This window comes from Amphibalanus amphitrite, unplaced genomic scaffold (assembly GCF_019059575.1).
Source record: "Amphibalanus amphitrite isolate SeventyFive unplaced genomic scaffold, NRLGWU_Aamphi_draft 000992F_arrow, whole genome shotgun sequence".
Classification (NCBI taxonomy): Eukaryota; Metazoa; Arthropoda; class Thecostraca; order Balanomorpha; family Balanidae; genus Amphibalanus; species Amphibalanus amphitrite.
This window is the reverse complement of record NW_024882486.1, coordinates 943-18,050: the sequence shown is the minus strand read 5'-3', so window position 1 is coordinate 18,050 and position 17,108 is coordinate 943. Positions and strand designations below refer to the sequence as shown.

General features: G+C 51.3%; 2 protein-coding genes across 4 annotated transcripts; one reads left to right on the top strand and one right to left on the bottom strand.

Moving 5' to 3' along the window:
* The first annotated feature begins 103 nt into the window (after nucleotides 1–103).
* LOC122368954 (protein fem-1 homolog A-like) lies at nucleotides 104–11,232 on the top strand. Of its 3 annotated transcripts, none has more exons than XM_043343291.1 (9): nucleotides 104–251; nucleotides 3,821–4,558; nucleotides 5,378–5,450; nucleotides 5,785–5,955; nucleotides 6,224–6,346; nucleotides 6,690–6,836; nucleotides 7,330–7,710; nucleotides 7,986–8,147; nucleotides 9,299–11,232. In XM_043343291.1, exons 2-9 carry the CDS (start codon nucleotides 3,846–3,848, stop codon nucleotides 9,512–9,514), a joined length of 1,986 nt encoding a protein of 661 aa, XP_043199226.1. In that variant the 5' UTR covers nucleotides 104–251; nucleotides 3,821–3,845; the 3' UTR covers nucleotides 9,515–11,232. The 3 variants fall into 3 exon arrangements, with proteins under 3 accessions (XP_043199226.1, XP_043199227.1, XP_043199228.1); XM_043343292.1 differs by having other exon boundaries at nucleotides 214–275; XM_043343293.1 differs by lacking the exon at nucleotides 104–251 and adding an exon at nucleotides 821–1,005.
* A 2-nt stretch (nucleotides 11,233–11,234) lies between these two features.
* Nucleotides 11,235–16,442, bottom strand: LOC122368956 (protein Skeletor, isoforms B/C-like). Its single transcript, XM_043343294.1, has 6 exons — nucleotides 16,287–16,442; nucleotides 14,730–14,919; nucleotides 14,465–14,565; nucleotides 13,697–13,843; nucleotides 12,761–12,868; nucleotides 11,235–12,381 (listed from the first exon to the last, which is right to left on the bottom strand). Exons 3-6 carry the CDS (start codon nucleotides 14,487–14,489, stop codon nucleotides 12,068–12,070), a joined length of 594 nt encoding a protein of 197 aa, XP_043199229.1. The 5' UTR covers nucleotides 14,490–14,565; nucleotides 14,730–14,919; nucleotides 16,287–16,442; the 3' UTR covers nucleotides 11,235–12,067.
* Nucleotides 16,443–17,108: the final 666 nt, after the last annotated feature.

Below are 17,108 nucleotides of genomic sequence, written 5' to 3'. Positions count from 1 at the left end.
CAAACGAAAAAATATTTTCAAAGCGATTTCAAGTTTGTCAATTTCCATACCGAAAAGTTTAGTTTTGTTGCTGTTTGGCTTCTACATGGTAGCATCAGATTTGGTATAATTTGCTTGTTTGTCTCATTTCTTGCGCAACAGTTTCAAATTACTTCACAAAAATAAAAAAGCTAATGGCGTAGTGGAAACTGGAAAGTGGATATTGCTTTGTGTTCAAGGTTAAGACGACAAAAACATTGGGATTTGTTAAGGTAAGCCCAAGGCTATATAAACCGGTAAGCCCCTCAACGGCCCGTTCATATTCAGATTCTTGGTGTAATTCATGCTTCACTGTAGATGTTAAAACCGCAGTGCATATCAATATAAATAAACAAAACACTAAAAGATAAAAGGCGTTAAGCGAATGCAATCCATTGCTTTTACTCGTGGCCATCAGCCATCAGCAAGGACCTAAGAGACAAGAGTTGCTTGTCCAGTTGTCCCCCTTGCCTTTTGGCCTCAGTGTGCACCCTGCTGGGCTGGGGGCGTTTTTGTGCCCTGCTGCCGCCAAAAACGCGCCGCACAGCGCTGCTGTTCATACATCTTTTCCGCACATGTACAATTTTCAGACCCTGGTCATTCAAGGTCAGGGCATGTCAAGTGACATTACTGCAGAAAACTTCAAATGCCTGCTGTACTGTAGCCGGACTGGAAAAAAATGCACGTTATGCCGAATATGTCCGGCATAGTAGTGGGATTGCGCTGAAAATTTTAGCACGTCCAGCGTAACTTCGTTTGGGCCGAATTTAGTGCATGACACATGACAGCGGCTGAATTTTCAGTGCAGGGTAGCCACATGATTTTTTCCGAAAGGCGGTCACCAAATGTAGTCGGCGCGCTGGTCAATCAATCAGCAGATTCGCACTGCTCTGGAGAGGTTTCGGGATGAGACGTCCACTCCCCGGTCATCGCGTTCTCGAACTGGCGAGCCGCTTGAGTCTACTCTGCGGAGGAGCGGCCGTCCAGGTGAGGCCTCAACCCTCGGCGTGGAGTAAGGTATGGAAGACCTTGTTGAGCATAGCCATAGCCAATACTGCAGTGGGTTCCTGCCCACTGAGGTATCGAGGGAATGAGAGCACGGAAGACCTGGCGAAACAAGCGGCCGCCCTGCCCTCAAATGCCCGCTTGCTAACTAGGGCGGTTCATTGTGCGGTCTCGCATCAATGGCGCGACAACTGGTCCGAGTCACTATTCAAGCCACTCCTCGGGAGCACGCCGCCGCTCCCTATCCCCGGAGAGGACAGAGAGGACGCCGTTTCGGTGCACCAGATGAGGGCGGGCCACTAGGGCCGCTCGCTCCAGTACGTGCACCCAACGTGCACCGAATCGGCTGTCTCCAGTCCGCGCAGTCCGCGGCGTGCCAGCAGTGCCCAGACAAGCGGTGCCACGCGGCGCTCTGCGGCGTGTGCCGAGAAGAGGCTGATGTGCCGTAGCACGTGCTGCTCCGCTGTTCGGCCCTCGCTGACTCCCGGCTCCCGCCAGCCTCAAACACACCGCTCCGCCGATTTTTGTGGCTCCGGAACTTCCGGTTCCAGCCTTGTTTCACGGCACGACGCTTCAGTGTACTAAGCGTATTGAGGTATTGGATTTCCATGGAAATAATAAAAAAACTTTCGGATGCTCAAACATGAGAGAGCGTCCAAGGCCCAGGAACACTCTGGCCAAGGCCGTATAACTCTGGCTAGTTGATATAGCCTTGATCGGTAGATGTGCACATGTGCTTTATATAAAAGTCAGTGGCTTGATTTTGGCACAAATAGGCTCCAATTTTGACGCAAATCATGCAGGAATTTCAGCGCAAAATAGCTTGCGCCGAATTTCGGCACAAGAGGGTCTCACGGGCGTCCGGCGTAGTGTAGTGTATGGATGCTTTCCAGTCTGGTACTGTAGCTACACGGACTTGATGATCACTTTGATTTGAACCATTCAGCAATTGATAAGAGTAACAGTATACATAAAGTGTATATCTCAGAATTTTGATATCTGTGACCCAGGGCTGTGGAGTTGGAGTCAGAGTCAGAGTTGCAGTCGGTCGGAATTGACAGTTCTGTCCGGGGTCAGAGTCGGAGTAGCCAAAATCTTACCGACTCCATCTCCGGCTCAACGTCATGCACTGCACCTGCTTGATTGACGATATTGCGCTCGAAATTAGATTTTGTCGAAAAAAGATCATTTTGCTGTTTTGGATGAACGTTTTCAGCGAAAAAAAGCAGAAGACTGTGAATTCCCCACAACCTGCTTTTTCTAATGCATATTTGCAACGTCAAGCCTTAGAACGCACAAGAGATCGTTGCAGGCAAGATAAGAACATCTCCATTATGAACTTTAATATCAGGATATGGATTTTAATAGAACTGTCCGGAGTTGGAGTCTGAGTTGGTATCGGAGTCGGAGTCGGAGTCGGAGTCGATTTTTGAAGCCGGAGTCGGAGTCGGAGCCACCCTAAAATTCATCGACTCTGCAGGTCATGAAGGTCACCAGCAGTTTTTTTTTTTTGCTATAACTTTTTATAGAGACGTGCTAGAGCGTTGAAAACAAGTCAGATGTGTTCAGCTCGACGATACGGATCGACTAATATGCAGCTTGACCATTTCCGGTCAAGTCATGACCTTGACCTGATGGCTATAAAATTTTCAAAATGACCTTTAAACGTCACCTTAATAGATTCAACGCGTCTCCACGAGAGGAACACGATGCTGGCAAAAATAATGTTGTTGCTTTCTTGAGTCAACAGAACAACTTTTTTTCTTAAAAACAGCTATTTTTAGTTTTTGCCCTCAGGAGGGTAAACCGTAGATCTGAGATCAAATCTGAGAGCAATATTCAGAAAGGCATGTGAAAGAGCTACCCAATGCGCTTTTATGCGGCGCTGTGGCTCTATTGGTTCCCGAGTTATGCGTTGGGTGTTTCGAAAAATTGTTGAAATAGACAAAATGTGACCTTTGGTGACATCTGGTGATCTGACCTTTGACCTGATCTAAAAAAAAATGACTGAAGTATCTCCGTCATAACTTTTGACGTTCTTGCGAATGCCACTTACCGCGTGTTGCTACGTGGCCTAGGAGCCAAGTTAAATGGGGGGCGTTTACCCCCCCCCCCCAGCACGAGACGGAAAACTCAGACTCCCAGCATGGCGCGGGTTAATAGCAGTGCTCGGGCCTTAGGCATGTCTCTCAGGCCTAACCGATCAGTCTTCTTGAGCCCTGCGAAGCCCGGCCACCAAAAGGGTACGCTGTTCACACCTCACATTGCCATTCGCCACACTCGGGTATTACGGGTCTGATTTCCGTGTTTTCGCTAAGTGGGTTTTCGATTCGAAGGTAGAGTGAAGAGACTTAGCGAGTGATGTTAGCTTTTGTAAAGTCTCGTCATCTTCTGCAGAAATTGATGAAATAGTCTACTTGCTCGGAAATTCCTTCCTTCGCCCATGCGTAAAAATTTCGGTGCTCGGGGTTATGCCGAACTTTGAGCCTAAATTTCAGCGCAATCCGTCCATAACGCCGGACGGCGGACATGTCGACGGTTACATGATTTTTTTTTTTTTAAAATCTTGCTTGACACTTCCGCTCGTACAGAGCTCACTCTCGCACTCGCTTGCTTGTCGCCTAAAAGTAGTATTACAGGTCATTAAAACCTGAACCATCTTCGATGGGGGTTAATATCGAGAGAATGGAACTAAACATGAGCAGACTTGCATTTAGCTTTACCAGTTTTACTGAAGGTATTCCCACCTCTGCATTCTCGTTTGTATCATCTTACCATATTTTCCTCGTGTCCACAGGCTGAGTGACACTTCCTCCGGTACAATGAAGTCGATCCTGTCTGGCCGGGCGGCCAGCGACTGGTCCAAGTCTCCCGATCAGACCCTGTTTCGCGAGCTGCACTGGTTCGTCAGCAAGGCGCCGCCGAGCGCCACAATGCGCGGGCCGCTGGCCGCCCGCCTGGAGCGGCTGTCGCGGCCGGAGCGGCGCGCGCTGGTCTCCCAGGTGGGCGCCGAGGACGGGTGCTCGCCGCTGTTCCTGGCCGCCAAGGAGGGCCAGCTGGCGCTGGTCGAGTACCTGCTGGACGTCTGTGACGCCGACATCGAGCAGCGCGGCGAGTACGAGGTGGCCAACGACCGGACGCGCCACCGTGTGACGCCGCTGTGGTGCGCCGCCGTGGCCGGCCGGCTGCCGGTGGTGCGCTGCCTGTGCCGCCACGGCGCCGACGTGAACTGCCAGTCGGACTCGGGCTCGACGCCGGTCCGCTCCGCCTGCTTCATGACCCACCTGGACATAGTGGTGTACCTGGTGACGGAGGCCGGCGCCGACATCCTGCGGCCCAACCACAGCGGCGGCACGTGCCTCATCAACTCGGTGCAGAGCGAGCCGCTGTGCGACTTTCTGATCCAGCACGGCGCGCAGGTGAACGCTGTGGACATCCAGCACAAGTCGGCGCTGCACTACGCCATCCAGGAGCACCGCGAGGAGACCACCCGGCTGCTGCTGCGACACGGCGCCGACCCGTTCGTACTCAGCAAGTGAGTGCCGGCCGCCGCCCACCGGGCCGCGGCATTCACTATTCATGCCCGTTTAGGGTCCGTTGTGGCCCGTTTGGGGTCCGTTGTGAAGCATGCCATCATTTCAAACATTCATGATTGATGCCATATGCTTTGGCATCAGTGATGAATGCTTTGCCGTTTCATATCATTCAATTTCTTTGCAAATGCCTCTGATTTTATCATAGTCAGACGAAGGTAATTATCTGTGAAATAGGTATTACCTTAACCAATCTCTGTTTTCTCTTCATAGGACATCAGAGTTTGCATGTGACCTCTTAGTCCTCGCGCCCGTAAAGTTTCTCGCCTGTTTTACTTGGTTTGCTTTACTTTCGCTCAAGCATTTTATTTCTGTCCCGGCTAAAAGTACTTACACATGATATTATTTGAGCCCGGTAATGAGTGGCGGATCCGAGTCGCTCCGGCGCTGTTGTTTGACCGCAGACATTATTTCAGGAGTAGAGGCCGTGGCCACGCCGCAGGGAAGGTAGTAACGTGTTGGTAGACAAGACCATGTCTGGTTATATGACACGTTTGACTTGACAGGGGCTCTTAATTATCCCGTCATCCCGAAATTTCGCGTTCGGGTGGCTAACTTTAGAACCTGCCCGTTAAGCTTTACGCTGCTGGTTTTTGATCTGATAACGCTCACTGGTTTTAAACACAAAACTAAATTGATAAAAATATGCGTTTCACCTGGATAGGCCTTTCACCAGGCGTGTGGAAATAAACGCCTGGACCGCGACTTGTGCCGCTTTTCATCGTATAATCGCACACCGTCTCACAATAAACATGTTGCAGGGCTGGAGATGATGCTCTTCAGACTGCCTGCCTCAAGGGAGATGCCACAATATTCGCACTTCTTAAATCTAAGGTAAATGCTATCACCTATTTAAGTATTCCTCTATTGAATAAATGCTCAACTTGAAGTTTTTGTTTTGTATTGTGGAGCATTATTGTTGTTAAAAAGCTTCGCGCGGAAGCGAATACCGGATCACCTATCTAGGCTAGGTATCATAACTGTGATGGCTGTGCCAATTGATTGTGAATCATTGATATGCAGCTCTTTGTGTTATGTTTTTCATCGTTTTCTCTCAAACGTGTTATGGGTAGCATAAATCAAGCATCGACGGATGTTTCTTGTTTGCACTTCAATCGACGCCCTATTTGTTGGTATGCGTCGTAACCCGCCTCCGATGACGTCACAGGTGCAGTACAGCCAGGAGCGTCTGGCCGACGCCTACGAGCTGATCGGCGCCACGTTTGTCGACGAGAACCGCGACATCAAGACGGCACTGAGCTACTGGCGACAGGCGCTACTGATCCGCTACAGGGACCCCGAGAACCCCATCGTCAAGAGATTAGCTGAACCCAATAAGGTGAGAAGGCGATAGCCTGTCTGGATAAGATATTGGCGTGGTCGGTGGTGCAAGCAGTTTATGAAGAAGAAAAATATATGGAGAGGAGAGTAGTTTCATTCACAGGATCTAGTAGCCTTACTTTGATGATGGTTTAGTATTCCTGGTCCGTTTTTATGATCTAATAAAGACATCATCCGTTTCGTCGCTTTATATTTTTTGATTTGTGAAGTCACGCCGTTCCGTCACGCCGCTTCTGATGCAGTGTGTCTCTCACCGGTCGATGCAGGTGTACCTGAATCAGCTGGAGTTCTCGACGTTTGAGGAGCTGGACGACCTCCGTCTGGACTGGGACGCCGTCAAAATACAGAGCCTCATCGTCACCGAACGAGTCTTGGGTGTCACACACAAGGTGGGCTCAGGACTCTGCAGTTTTAAAACAGACGATGTGGAGGGCGTTGTCGGTTCAGTACCTTGTTATACAGTCTTACGTGTGAGGCCTCCCGCCTCAGTCAGTGATCCGTCACCAGTTAAACGCTCAGACATTCTCACTTTCCGTCTTCTCATATTAGGTTTTGCGCGGTGCTGTTTTAGTGAGCGAAACTTTAACGGTGCAGTTAGTGTTCGGCAATAACCAAAAGGCAAGCGCTGGCCGTACACCTGCACACGCCAACTTGATGAATCATTGTAGTGTGGATCAATGTTCAGTCTCACCCCGGTGTCCTGACCTGCCTGTCCCCTTGTCTACCTTTCAGGACATGACGTTCCGACTCATGTACCGGGGTGCCGCCTACGCCGACTCGCTTCTCTTCCAGCGCTGTATCGACCTGTGGCTGTACGCGCTCAAACTGCGTGTCCGCAGGGACCGCGTGCTGTTCCACGAGTCCTGCTTCACGGCTCAGGTGCGTCCCGGGATGGTCGATATTTGTTGGGGGTGTTTCCGCTGTAGATGGCTGTCAGTTTAGAGAGGAAGCTGGGTAGGGCAGATAGCATGTAGTCAACGCTCGGAAATTTAAGCTGTGTAGTGTGCAAATTCACATCCTGAAGAGTAAAGTCACTGCTTAGTTCGATGTTGAAGATAGGAATTTCCTTTACTTCCGATGACCCTACAAGACTATAGTGTGCTCCCACTGATCATCCCGCATCCCCACACCCTCCCCAGTACTTGTGTCTGTATAACTAACTCCCGTCAGGCCCGGGTACGTGCACCACTTACACTCCCCTGTATCCGCCAGGCCCTGGTACTCCACTAACACTCCCCCCCCCCGTCTCCGCCAGGCCCTGGTACTCCATAAACACGCCCCCTGTCTCCGCCAGGCCCTGGTACTCCACTAACACTCCCCCGGCTCCGCCAGGCCCTGGTACTCCGCTAACACTCCCCCCCGTCTCCGGCAGGCCCTGGTACGTTTGCTGCTGGACGTTCAGGAGGAGCGTCACGGCGCCAGCGTCTCTCCTGACGTGCTGCAGTTCTGTGACGTCTCCGACACTCTGTCGGTGATCAGCTCCCAGATGGAGGAGGCCATCCGACTGGTGCAGCTGCGGCCCGTCTACCAGCGCCAGCAGAAGGACTTTGACGTGCTGCTGGTGACGCTCACCCGGCTGGTGTACCTGCTGCTGCACGTGCGCTGCTCCGACCAGCAGCGCGCCCTGCACTGGAAGCGCCAGCTGTACCGGCTGCTGAAGCTCCGACCGCGCACCTGCGCAGAGGGCAACACGCTCCTTCACCTGGCCGTGTCGGCCAGCGTTCAGCCCAAGTCGCAGTTCGACGACGCCCTGGTGGGTGGAAAGGCAGAGTGGCCTGGAGGCTGATTATGAGAGCGGGGTCGATTAGTTTGGTGTTTTGAAGAGAGTGATTTTATTGTTTCTGACATTGCTGGGCGGCTATTGCTTAAATCTCAGTGGTGTCGCTCATCTAGGGTTCATTCCATTCTTACCCCTCCACTGTTCGCAGCACATTTTTGACACGCGGTTCAAGTCTCATGTTTCATCACGCCCCCCCCCCCCCCGTCGTTCGGCTGCTCCTGACGCGCCTCTTTGTGTGCCGCTACCAGCCGGACATCTTTCCGAGCGCCGAGGTGGCTGCGGTTCTTCTCGAGTGTGGGGCCGATGTGGACGCCACCAACAACGCTGGCGTGACGCCGCTGCTGCTGGCGGCTCGCGGACCTATCTACGGGAACAGCGTGCACGCTCCACTCAACACCTCTACGGCGGCGGTAAGGGCCATGGGCCGGGAACTGGGGACGGGACGAATATACACTCCCGTCCTCCCAGGTCACCTGCTGGGGAGTGGGGACTTATCGCCTAGAGAAAGTGCCTCTTCGAATATCCAGATGTAAAACAGATTGGCCTAGCTCCCATTAGAAGCATCTTTCGTTTTGATAATTGCGCCTTACTGAGTACTTCTGCTATCGAAATTATTGATCAATTTCTGATAATACCTATCTATGTAGTTAATTGTTTTCGTCACGCCCCTCCCATCACTTAAGGCGGCCGCACACTAGGCCATTCGGCGGGCGACATTCCACAAAAACGTAATTCCGTAGCGACATTACGCTTTCGTGGACGCCGAATCAGCTGCTGAAACGACAAAATTACCAGCCGACCGGTGCCAGCCAGCTGTCCGCGGGTAGAGTGCGCATGCGCGCGGACAGCCGCGGAGTTGCGGAAAAAGCTGGACCGGTTCAGCTTTTTCCGCGGCGACGCCGCGGACACCCGAAATTGTGGAAATTGAAACTCACCAACTGTTGATGGAGCAGCCGAGAAATAGACTTACTTGATAAAGTATCGTAGCGGCAGTGACGGCACTTCTTTTCCCATATTAGATTGTTTTATACACTTCATTGGTTATTCTTATAGCAGGTTGCTATGTGCCTCTCCACAATTGTCTTTAGGTTTCTTGCATTTGTCGACAAACACGGCTGTTAACATTAATCAAGAGCTTTATTTTTTTTTGCAACTTCCTCCAGAAATTATGTCAAATTAATAGATATTCAAAACTTTATTTTACAGAAATATAACATAATATAGCATATTGTATTTGCTTAAATGTATTTAGTTTGCATTCGTTTATATTTATCATAAAATATTTCACATAAAGTTCCTGAAAATACTAAGTAGAAAATCGCACCGCCGAATGGTCCCGTAAAATGCTGAAAACAAGCGGAAAGCCGCTGTAGGAATGTCGCCGGCGACATTCCGCTTTTGCGGAATCTGCCCGCCGAATGGCCCAGTGTGCGGCCGCCTTAATTAGTCATGACTTTTCTAATCATCGCCTTTTCTCATCATCCCCTCCCCTCGCCATCCCTCTGCCTCATTGTTTACCTCTGTCTTCACTCTACCCCTCTGACGCTCTCCCCTCCCGCAGGTGGTTAACGTTCTTCTGGAGGCCGGAGCGCACGTGGACCGTCGCGTGGGCCCGCGTAAACGGGACGCGGCGCACCAGCTGCTCGATCTGGCTCGCCACCGCTACTGCCGCGTGCAGCACGCGCCTCTGCGCTGTCTGGCGGCGCGCGTGGTTAGCAGGTGCGTGCCGCCGTCGGCCGTGCCGTCTCAACTGCGGCCCTGGGTCAACCAGCACTGAGCGGCGGGCTGGAGAGGGGAGGTGGGTAAGTGGGGAGGTCAGAGGACGGGGTGAGGTCGGAAAGAGGAAGAGAGCGCTCGGCGTGTGGCGGGGTCGGTCTCCTTTATGGCGGAGACGAGTTTGCGGACTGAGAAATCTTTGATGCTGGCTTCGAAAACGTTCGAAGGCACGGCAGGAAGTTCAAGGCGAATCAAGGCAATACGGGTGGGAGCTGCGATTGGGCGATCACCGGGACACAATCTTTCAAAAATGCCGTTAGAAGGATTTGGCAACACTAGCTGAAGTTAAGGTGGTAAAAAACGGCTGGTAAAATCAAATCGTTTTCTGCACATTTCAGGCTATAGTATATAATCGTTCCCAGGAATCGCTGTTTACTCGGATACGTATTTGCAAACACGGATATTATTACACATGTTATCAAATGTCGTGTATGAAAAAGAACGGCATTTTATAAGATTGGGCCGACAGCCCCTCCCCGAAGCTGAGTGAAGTGATTATATGCAGGATCTTGAGCACGGAGATCTGTCGATCAGGAAATAAAGGCAGTGCGGTTGGGAGTGATTGGGCGAACCTGGGTCCGTGCCGCTTTCAATAAGTCAGATGAATGTTGGTGGCGCAATCGTAGCGCTCACTGATGTGTGAGTCACACCGTGACCCCTTGATGTGTTGATTGGCCGGTCCGTTAGAGAGCATTACTTTGGACTTGTTTCATGTGGCCACACTAGGGAGGAATGGTCTATCCCTGCAACATTTCCGCGCCTTCCATAAATCTATGCTACTCATCGTTGTACAGTGAAGCACGCTTCGACGATTTGGAGAGTGTAATGTACTTTGTAAAGCGGGCCCTTCCTTGGTGCTCATCTTAGTTAAGTAATTTAGTACTAGGAAGGCCGTTCGGGTCGCCAGACGACTTCGGGGCGCTTGTTGGGTCAATATAGAGCGCCAGGTCACAGTCAGGTCAAAGTCGATCGGGCGTCATGTTAAAGGTCAGCGGGGCGCGAAGTCAATATAAAACCTGGTTACGGCTGATGCACTAGAAAGCGACGTAACAGTAAAATCCTCTTCCTATCCCGCTGTCCCTTTCTTCCGTTGATGAATGCGTTTGTATGTGCATTATCAGCGTATTGCTCCAGTCTGAGTGGGCGCTCCCAGTGCTACTACTTAGTGTGGCCAGGCTCAGCGCTTGTGTCGACCACCCGCGGCCATCGACGCTACTGGGTCGTTCCCTGATAGAGCTTGTGCGTCGCTAGAGGCTCGGGTTCTCTTACTCCTGTGTGTTCAGCTGTAACTTTCGCGGCGAACTGTGGAAGGCTTTGGTTCTGTTTTGAAGCCGTCGTGACCTGTGACGTGGTATCCTACCGAGAGACGGACGTCATTCGCTGTCGCGGCCCGCAGTTTTTCTGTTTTGTCTCTGGTTGAAGCGTAGGGTGTCTTGCCTCGAACGTGAACGTGTTTCCGTGTGCTATTTGCAGTGGGACACAGGGATAGGTGCTTCCCTGGACCGGGCTGGGCTGGGTGTTTTCGATGTTCTCTGAACCGTTCATATCGTGCTCTATTTTGAAAGTGTGGCTCGCCGTTCGTTCGCGCGGGCACCATCTGCGGTGCACCGCTGGTGAAGGAGAGGCTTATGAATGAGTCTTACGGAGTCAATGTATATCATATATATTCCCCGTGATGTGTTCCCGAAACTCACAAATAAAGGACTCACGCCGAAAATACGTATTTTGTTGTAAAATGTATATCTATTCGTTGACAAACCGTCAAGAGCCTTCTTAAATTTAATCACGACTTACATGCCTACGACTCAAAGCTAATAAAATAGACGACCGCGCCCCATTCGAACCATAAAATCTCGTGGCTCAGCATCTAACACAACCATAAAAGTGACGGTTAGCAACGGCCTCGTTTACCCAGCTGCCGCACCGTCGCGTTACCTCCCTGTGTCGCACTGCGCCGCACCGCTGCGCCCCAAACAGGCTGAGCGCAAAGACCACGAGTTCAGCGCACTCAACAATCACAGAAGACCGGCGTCGGCGCGTCGGATCAGCGCGCACAAACGAGAAGAGTCCCTGGCGATCGGCCGGAACGCACAACCGCAGCACCGAATCGAAACGTGGGCTCGACCTGGTTCCCAGACAGCCGTCAGGACGGTGTCTGTGCCTCCCAGACAGGACCGGAACGGTGTCTGCGCCTCCCAGACAGGATCGGAACAGTGTTTGTGTATCAGTCCTCACGGGCCGTCAGAAACAAAAAGACAGCGGAAGTTCGACACAAAGTCTGATATCGAACGACTACCTTGCGATTGCGAATCTTAAAAAGACGTTGTAAACCATAAATTTATCAAAACACATTATCGGGTTTTCGCGATCCATTACACTCCCTAATGATTCATCCCAGGAAAGCCACCAGCGTAAAACAAATCAACATTCTTTGAAACGCAGAGTGGTATTTACAAAAGGCACTAATTTAGCGCCTGCGTCATGTCTCCTTCGTCTTTTTGTCTCTACCTCCCTCCCAAATCAACAGCCATCTACATGTCTACCCCTCCGCTTCCTACGCTCCAATGGCAAGAGCCAGGAGGGCGGCCAGGGTGAGCGCGGCGGCTGCCGCCGCTCCCGGCGCCGCCGCCCCCACCAGCACGGGCAGCTCGTCGACGATGTGCAGCTGCCAGCCCATGTGCGGTCGGCTGTAGCTGTGGTAGTAGACGGTGGCCGGCCACGTGTTGTTGGGCGTCACCTCGAGTACGGCCGCCTCGCCGCCCTCGCAGTGCAGCCGCAGAGAGTTGCGGAACCGCTTGAAGTCGCTGAAGTCGTCGTCCAGCCGCCGGTCGCCCGTGTCCTGGTGTTTCCACACGCAGAGCCGACCCGCTGCGGTGACAGAGGTAACGGTCACAACGAGGCACAGTGTGTCCGCACTTCTGCAGCCTTCGCTAGGAGTTGAGCTGTTCCATGGGGCATCCCTGCTACTGGGGCCCTGGGCAATTTCAAAAAAAAAATGCGCGTTGCTAAACCAAGTTTGATCGTAGTAAACGGCACATTTTGATGACATATACCTAAGACGACATGAAAGCGTGTACCTAAGGCTTTTGTCTGCAGAATTCTTAAAAATAGCATTTATGCCAATTAGGGTTTAATCTGCCCTCTAGTTATGGCCATTCATCCGCTCCTGGCTGGGGTTTCTCTTCTCCGAAACAACTCCTCACCTGCAGTGGGCTGGGGGTTTCCCCATCTCATCTATATCCCTCACCTGCAGTGGGCTGGGGTTTCCCCCGTCTGGTGAACTCCACGCCGGCGAGCACGCGGATCTCCCGGCGCGCCTCCTCGTCCAGCTGGCCGTAGCCGCCCACCGGGTCATCTGGTGGCAGTTGAAGACAGTCAGGAGGGGTCCGGCGGCAGTTGGAGAGAGTCAGAAAGGGTCCGGCGGCAGTTGGAGAGAGTCAGAAGGGGTCCGGCGGCAGTTGGGAGAGTCAGAAGGTCATCTGGTGGCAGTTGAAGACAGTCAGGAGGGGTCCGGCGGCAGTTGGAGAGAGTCAGAAAGGGTCCGGCGGCAGTTGGAGAGAGTCAGAATGGGTCCGGCGGCAGTTGGGAGAGTCAGAAGGTCATCTGGTGGCAGTTGGAGAGAGTCAGGGAGGGTCCGGCGGCAGTTGGAGAGAGTCAGAAGGGGTCCGGCGGCAGTTGGGAGAGTCAGAAGGTCATCTGGTGGCAGTTGGAGAGAGTCAGGGAGGGTCCGGCGGCAGTTGGAGAGTCAGAGAGGGTCCGGTGGCAGTTGGAGAGAGTCAGGGAGGGTCTGGTGGCAGTTGGAGAGAGTCAGGGAGGGTCCGGCGGCAGTTGGCGACAGTGATGGGTCGTCCGGTGACCCAGACAGGAATGGTCCGTCGACAAGGACTGGAGTCATCTGATTCTGGTGAGCGTTGGGAGACAGTCAAGGGTGGCCCGGTGACATGGACTAGTGACAGTTGGTGACCGCCAGTCAGCGTCACGAGATGACAGGTCGTCAGGTCACACAAACTTGTAGTTCACCTGAGTCCTGACCTGTCGAATGCTCTAATGTCAAAACAGACACCGTCTCGCCTGCTCGGGGCTGTCGCTGCCCAGAATCACACTTCTCCCGGCTACAAGGAGCCCTTGTAATTCTAACACTTCAACTCACCACACCTGCCTCCTCCCGCACCCCGTGTCCTACCTGTGATAATGAACGGATGGTAGAACTCGGGATCTGCCGGGTTCTTTCCTCCTTCCACCAGAAACTTGTAGGTCTGGCCCCGCTTCAGGTAGATCTCGGGCACCAGATACCCGTGTAGATACCAGGCCAGGCTACTTGACAGCTGACCTGTAAGGCACAGCGGCATCAGGTCAGTCGCGGCGGCGCGGGTGGTGATGGCAGGTCACATGTAACGAAACATGGGGCTTGTGGGATACAACACTTTTTGCACCACCGTCGACTTAGACTATTTAGGTAGACAGTGGACTCCATTCACGCATTTTTGTAGTCCGTGTACACTTCTGATAACTTGTTGCATATGAGCATGATATAAATATAAATTTCTGGTTGTCCGTGACAAGGTGCGCCTAATTTAATCGGCACATGTTACTCGGCATTGTTAACTGCATATAATCACATAGCCATCGAATAAGGGTTTCACCAATTCATTACTGTTCGTGAGGCACGGTTCATCTCGAAGAACACTCCCAGAGAGCGCCGAGCCTTTTTGTAACTGACCTGTCGTTCCCGTGAATCCCCTTCGTTACTGACCTGTCGTTCCCGTGAATCCCCTTCGTTACTGTCCTGTCGTTCCCGTGAATCCCCTTCGTAACTGACCTGTCGTTCCCGTGAATCCCCTTCGTTACTGACCTGTCGTTCCCGTGAATCCCCTTCGTTACTGACCTGTCGTTCCCGTGAATCCCCTTCGTTACTGACCTGTCGTTCCCGTGAATCCCCTTCGTTACTGACCTGTCGTTCCCGTGAATCCCCTCATGCCGCCCGAGGGTCCCAGCCGGGCCGTGATCTTCTGGATGTTGATGTCCGAAAAGTGGAACGGCCCCCACGGCTTCCTGTAACGCACATATCGAAAAACGTAAAAATAAGGGTCACGAGATAGGTAATACGTAATATTAGACAAAGACTGTACACACATTGCACAAATACAGCCTACAAGTCACCTCAAATCGTCCACAATGACTCCACCGGCCGACGGTGACCATCAGTCGTACCGTACCGTTTGGGGTGCTGTACAGATGTGAAGGCCTGGCAGTTGAGCTCCTCCGGCTTGCGGTTGAAGTTGATCTTGATGTTGTGTTTGGGGTAGAGCCGGTGGAAGGTGGGCTTCAGGTCCTTGTCCAGCTTACCGATGGCCCAGATGATGTAGGCGCCCTCCGTGTCGCTGACGAGAATATCTCCCTCATCCCCTGAGAACGTTGGATGCAGCGTCAATAAATGGGTTTAATTAACCCGCGCGGGGCTGGGGGGGGGGTAAATTTTACCCCCCTCGCGAATTTTTGCGATATCTCAAAAACGGCGGCGCGCAGCGCCGCCAAACTTTCAGTACCTTTTCTTACATCAATTTGACACGTTCCCTGAAAATTTGAGCGAAATCCGTCGGAAAATTTTTGAGAAATTGACGTTTTAGTGACGTCATGTTCGCCATTTTCGCCTCAAAAACGGCAAAAGTTCAAACGCCGCTAACATCTTCATTTTTAAAGGAATCAAGACGTAACAAAAAAGGTTATACGTAATTTTACTTTGTCTATCAAATGGCTATCTCGGTTTTTTTTTAAATTTTGGATTTTGGCCTAAATTTTTTCAAAAAACTGACTTTTTTGGGAAAATCATTATAAAATCCAAAATTTTGAGTCTATCGAAAAAACCGGAATATATGTCAGAGAAGTGGTCTATGTGCACCTACATACCAAATTTTAGAAGAATCGGTTCAAAAATGTGGGAGTTATTCAAAATTTTATGACGTCACGACACACAAATTTTTTGAAAAATGACTTTTTTGGAAGTTCTAGACCTCGTACGGAAACAAAAATAGCACCACTCGATTTGCCGTGAAAAACTGCATCAGATAGACACCTTTTTAGGCCTTAACAACCAACTTCAAAATTTGACCTCACTTGACCTGACCTTGACCTGACCTCGACCTGAAATTCATCCAGAGGTGGTCCATATCACTTATTGAGTGTGCCTATTGAATTCTATGAGTAAAATGACCCATAAAACATGTGTCGCACATGCCCTTTTCTATATTTTGTTTTTTGGTGACCTGACCTGACCTGACCTGACCTTGACCTTGACCTCTGAATGATATTGTATGCAACGAGTATTGTCTTGGTAGCCTAAGAACACGTTTTGGGCGATCAGTCTCAGTCCATGACTCCATTCTTCGGCAACTACGGTGCAAGGCCGATACTGTAGAAACTTGCAATTTGTACCCTTGACCTGACCTTGACCTTGACCTCAAACTTTAAATTAAGTACATGTTTTTAGTAGTTCGTGATGAGAGCTTTCGATTGGCGTTTGAATTGTCCAAATCGGACCATTAGTTCGGGAGATAACAGGGGGGGTAAAATTTACCCCCCCCCCCAGCCCCGCGCGTTCGGCTGGAGACCCCAGCCCCGCGCGGGTTAAACGGGTATCGAAGCAGTAATAGCATTGGAAGTGAACTAACCGAACAACGACAGAACACTGCACATCATCGATGCTGTTTGATGCTTATACCTACGGAGTACACATAGCATCGTGAAAGAAGGCTTCTAAAATGCGCGACACTCACTCGTATCGAAGTCCCTGCGGAATTGGAAGGAAGTGATGCCGTCCTCTCTCGAGCGCGATGTGAACTGGAAGTTGCTGAGACCGCCCACCTTCTCGTCTGGACATACGCCCTTGAAGACGTCCAACACCTTGAGGCACTGTAATGGCGAGGGTGGTCGTCAATGAATAGCACAGGTTCTCAGGGCGAGTCCTGACAATGTGCCGAATCGTTATCAATGACACAAGGATGATGACATATATCATAGTGCCCAGCACTATGATGACATATAATGTATAAGCGGTCTCTACTTTTATCGCTAAATAACGTGGCCTGTGAGGTTTATCGGGCACTTTAACCCTATTCCTGGCGGGGGGGGGGGGCCTCAGGAGCCCCCCCCCCCCCCTGAGGTTTTTTGGTTATATCTCCCAAACGCGTTGAGCTAGGAAGCTCAAATTTTCTGACTTTTCCTAAAAGGCTTCTACGCAACATGTCTGAAAATTTTGAGTTGATCTGACCTCAGGTCAGGTCACCAGAGGCGGTTTGGTGACGCTACCTCAGAAAAGTTTGCAATCACGCCAGAGCTAGAGTTTTTGACCGATCAATTTCTTCTCTTCAGCGTTTAGTTAGGGTACCAGTATGTGCAATTTGTATATCTCGGAATTTTGATATCGGTGACCTAAGGTCAGGTCAATTTCGCGACCTCCCCATTATAAGTCAATGGGGGAAAAATCAACTCCCTGTTTTTACCACTAAAACGGGTCGGAATGGCCCCATATACCATACATGACTTCATATACGATCAACCTTCACTACCTTGAGGTCTGTTTTGCTGTTGGGCAGCTG

What these genes read in the sequence shown, in the direction of transcription:
- LOC122368954 (XM_043343291.1), top strand. Translation starts at nt 3,846, where the DNA reads ATGAAGTCGATCCTGTCTGGCCGGGCGGCCAGCGACTGGTCCAAGTCT. An exon ending in GACCCGTTCGTACTCAGCAA is followed by an intron (nt 4,559 to 5,377) that starts GTGAGTGCCGGC and finishes AACATGTTGCAG; the next exon opens with GGCTGGAGATGATGCTCTTC. An exon ending in CGCAGTTCGACGACGCCCTG is followed by an intron (nt 7,711 to 7,985) that starts GTGGGTGGAAAG and finishes TGCCGCTACCAG; the next exon opens with CCGGACATCTTTCCGAGCGC.
- LOC122368956 (XM_043343294.1), bottom strand. Translation starts at nt 14,489, where the DNA reads ATGAGGGGATTCACGGGAACGACAG. An exon ending in GGGATTCACGGGAACGACAG is followed by an intron (nt 13,844 to 14,464) that starts GTCAGTAACGAA and finishes TGTGCCTTACAG; the next exon opens with GTCAGCTGTCAAGTAGCCTG. An exon ending in GAAACCCCAGCCCACTGCAG is followed by an intron (nt 12,382 to 12,760) that starts GTGAGGGATATA and finishes CTGTCACCGCAG; the next exon opens with CGGGTCGGCTCTGCGTGTGG.